The 4,182-nt window shown below is 38.6% G+C and overlaps 1 protein-coding gene across 1 annotated transcript in view; it reads right to left on the reverse strand.

Moving 5' to 3' along the window:
• LOC106869762 (uncharacterized) overlaps positions 1 to 4,182 on the reverse strand; it is an 80,073-nt gene that overhangs the window by 4,746 nt on the left and 71,145 nt on the right. The window contains exon 2 of the mRNA XM_052970795.1: positions 2,743 to 2,850. Within this exon, the coding sequence (XP_052826755.1) occupies positions 2,743 to 2,850 (108 nt within the window). The remainder of the gene's footprint in view (positions 1 to 2,742; positions 2,851 to 4,182) is intronic.

The following is a 4,182-nucleotide window of genomic DNA, read 5'->3' on the forward strand; positions in this document are numbered from 1 at the left end:
TAGTACCAGTGCTCAACTGGCACTATATTTTACCGAAGAAATGAAGAGCTAAGGGATCTTTTCCTTTTGGCCGGCACATAGAAAAAATAATTCTTTGTAACTAAACACTTTCAAATTTCGTATACTGGTAGAATGTGTCATTTAAAACATCATTTACTCTTGGCGCTTTTAAGAAAATTCATTATTTTCGAAGTTATTTCGTGTTAAAGTTGTCGTATTTCGGTAATTTCAACCAATCAATGACGTCTATTGAGGGGAAAACAATTACGGCTGTGGTTTGTCAACAAGACGTTCTGACGGTGTAATGGGATCTTTTACCTTGAATAAAATTAGTGCCGTTGTTTGTCAACAACAAATATCAGTGGTACTGTTATTTATGACATCGTTCGTGCGTTTGTACTGGTTTTAGCTTTAGGGTTGTAGGGTTGCCGGCCAAAAGAAAAAGATCCGAGCTAAGTAGACCACTTATTTTATCGATCCCGAAAGGATAAAAGGAAAAGTTAACTTCAGAAGAATTCGAACTTAAAACGTTAAGACTTGTAAAATGCCGCTAAGCATTTTGTCCGCTGTACTAACTATTCTACCAGCTCGCCGCTTTTGTCAGTCTGTTAATTATATTAATAAATACTTAGACGGCGAGCTGACAGTAACACTGTTTGACGTTCATATTACAACCAAGTTGACAAAAAGGAAAAGAGAGCATGTTCTCTACTAGTTCAGAGTAGTCATCTACTTTATGAGTCTCTCCCCACCGCGAATATCTTACATCGAGAATGAACGATGACTACGGATCTGCCTCAGCATAGCTCATTGAATCTTGGGAACTTGGTTCGTTCGCGAGTTTCCTGATTTCTGGCCCTCGAATATACCTGCCTTCAGCTCTTGTACGCTCAGCACTAGAAATTTTCAGTTTATATTGTCAAAGTAGTCCACATCAATAAATGTACTATCCCAAAAACTAGAGCTAGAAACAAATGAAAGTCATGTTTTTCTTCGGTGGTATGAACATACCTAGCACTGGGTCAAAACTTCGAGGCACAAAAATTTTTTTAAAATTTGTTCCACAGTGTAATGAATGAATATATATATATATATATATGTATGTGTGTATATCATTATTCAGTTTATTTCAAGATTTTTTGCCAATAGAGAAAGAACCAGTTTCTAACCTAGATCCAAGGCTCCTTCATTGGAATTTCAACATCAACAGCAGGGTATTTTTGTTTGTTTGTATGTATGTTTGTATGTGCAGATTTGTGTGCTTTATGTATGTATTCTCATGCATTTGTTGCATATCCTCAGATGCTCATATATATTTAAATGATAAACTTCTGGAAAGTTTTATAGACTTTTAAAGTTCCAGTGATGGATTGGATCTGTAGTCTTTGAATCAGCTTTCTCCTTTCTGATTTTGAGAAGCCTAATTTCTGAAGATTGGTATTTAAGCAGTGTGTTACATATCCCAGGGCCCAATAATTACAGGTATATACATGAACTTGTAATCTGGATAGAGTAACTGCAGATTTCTCAATTGTTCAGCATAGGTGTTCTCTTTTTCACTGATCTTCAGCTTTATGTTAACATCCACTGGGCCGCTAATTTCCTCAACTGTGCACAATTTCTCTTCTCAATCCCAAATCATTATATCAGGTCTGTTGTGCTTAAATTTTCTGATACATTCCACCAGTATCCCTTTTCATTATGAGTGGCTATGGCTTCTACCATATTATGAGTTTTTATTTCTTTGTCCTCGGGATTATCCTTCCGACGGATTTCATTATAGAGTGTCCTAGCTACAATATCATGTCTCATCGGTAGATAATAACGTGATGACATTCGCGGACAACTGCTTATGATGTGAGTGATATCTTCAGTGTGAACTCCACAAAGTCTGCATCGGTTGTCACATTTTACGGCTTTTCCTGCATCTCTATCTCTTTTGGGCATCAGGCACTTGGTTGATATTTCCTGTTCCTGAATTTCAAACGCATACCCTTCGAAGTGGGAGGTAGTAATCCGGCTATTGGTCCATGATAAACTGCTTTGATGATCGATGTTACTATCATCACGGAGCTTTCTACAAACAACATATCCATAATCTTCTGCTCATATAGGCTCATTCTTTTATCTGATGATACGTTGCAGTAGAGTCGTGCAACTTCTTTGGGCATGTGTTCTAGGTTATCAGACAAAGAGTATTGCTGAAGGAGCTGCCTTCCAAGTCTTATGATGTTATCAGCCTCATGTATGCAAGCTTGGTCAAGGGATGCACTTCGACACTTGGCGGTTAAACGATGTTGGCGAAGTGATATGATGCGACATTCAAAGGCATTTTGGATCGATGTTAAGCCTCTGCCCCCTTGTTTTCGATTTAGATAGAGGCGGTCTACGTCACTGTTTATGTGGAAATTATGTGTGCTCGTTGGTATTTTTCGGGTTTTCACATCAATGGCTCAGATCTCATCAAGCGTCCAATCAAGCAGTCCATATGTATGTATGTATGTATGTATGTATGTATGTATGTATGTATGTATGTATGTATGTATGTATGTATGTGTCCACCTGCCTGCCTGCCTATCTATCTGCCTGTCTCTTTGTCTGCCTGCCCGCTTGCCTGTCTGTCTGTCTGTCTGTCTGTCTGTCTGTCTGTCTGTCTGTCTGTCTAACTAAACAATACATATTGGCAGAAAACCGTCCGGAGGGCAGTGTTTCTGCAAGTTATTTTGAAATTAATTTACTCACGAATTCTTTGATTGTATTCTAAACTGTAACGTTCCTGTTGTAATTCTGGTACGTTGAAGCTTATCTCAAGGCAATGCTCGTCTATTAATCCTTCAATGTCATTGAAAACTGAAAAAAACACCAAAAGAAAAACGGTTACAATGAAATCAGGATCTTTACTCTTTGAACGGCACATCGAGAAATTAATTTTTTGTAACTAAGCACTTTCAAACTTCGGACACTGGTAGAATATGTCATATAAAGCATCTTTTACTCTTAGTAATGTTGAGAAAAGTTTATATTTTCAAAGTTATTTCGTGTTAAAATTGTCATATTTCGGTAATTTCAACCAATCAATGACATGTATTCAGCTGAATAAAATTACTGCTGTTGTTTGTCAACAACAACTTGCAAACTACAAAGAACAAACAAAAAATAACCCCAAAAACAAAACAACTTCAAAGAAACGAACAAGTAGATTTCAGTTGGATTTGAACTCAGCAGAACAAATGTCTAAGTCTTATGCAAGCGTACGTTGTCTACAACGATAACGTTTCGGTCATTTACCCGATTAAAGAAAAAAAAAAAAAAAGAAAGAAATCACTGCCTTATCGAATCTGTTTTAATGATATTAAATTGTGAAGAAAGGGAAGAACAGGAACGCTGACATGACGGTCAGGCTAAATTGTGTCTTTTTCCTCTACTTGCTGGGGCTGCCTGCTGGAGCCTAGCAGCAGGTATTCAATGGGAAATTTGACAAGATAGTCCGCTGACACTCGTTGATGCTGCATCGAAGAGGCCAGGGAATAGAAGAAAGAAGACATGCACCCAACACCAGAGCTGAAGACACCTCCGAAAGGAGTGGTAGGGCCAGCCACGTCAAAACGGTAGAGGAGTAGGGGCCGAAACCGGATGTGGTTCCTCCTGATGATGTCTTGAGCTAACTGAATCCTATAAAGGAGCTGTTGTGGTAGCAGACCACGAAACATGGTTGAAATTCCTTCCCCCCTTTTCTTTCTTTTTTCTTTTTCTCTCTTTTGTATATTTCTAGTTGTTTCTGTGTTACCTTTTGTTTTTTCTTCCTGCGCGCTCTATCTTTCACTCTATCACCACTTTCCGTCTTTATCTCCCCCACTCTCTCTCTTTTCAATCATAGTTATTTTTCTATCTTTCTCCGTTGTTCATTAATTAATATACCTTTCACATCTCACACTCCCCATCTCTCTCTCTCTCTCTCTCTCTCTCTCTCTCTCTCTCTCTCACACACACACACATATAATTATCCTTTCTACTGAAGGCACAAGGCCTGAAATTTGTGGGGAGGGGACTAGTCGATTACATCGACCCCCAGTGTTTCACTGGTACTTAATTTATCGACTCCGAAAGGATGAAAGGCAAAGTCGACCTCGGCGGAATTTGAACTCAGGACGTAGCGGCAGATGAAATGCCGCTAAGCATTTC

This window comes from Octopus bimaculoides, chromosome 9, assembly GCF_001194135.2.
Source record: "Octopus bimaculoides isolate UCB-OBI-ISO-001 chromosome 9, ASM119413v2, whole genome shotgun sequence".
In the NCBI taxonomy this organism is placed as follows: domain Eukaryota; kingdom Metazoa; phylum Mollusca; class Cephalopoda; order Octopoda; family Octopodidae; genus Octopus; species Octopus bimaculoides.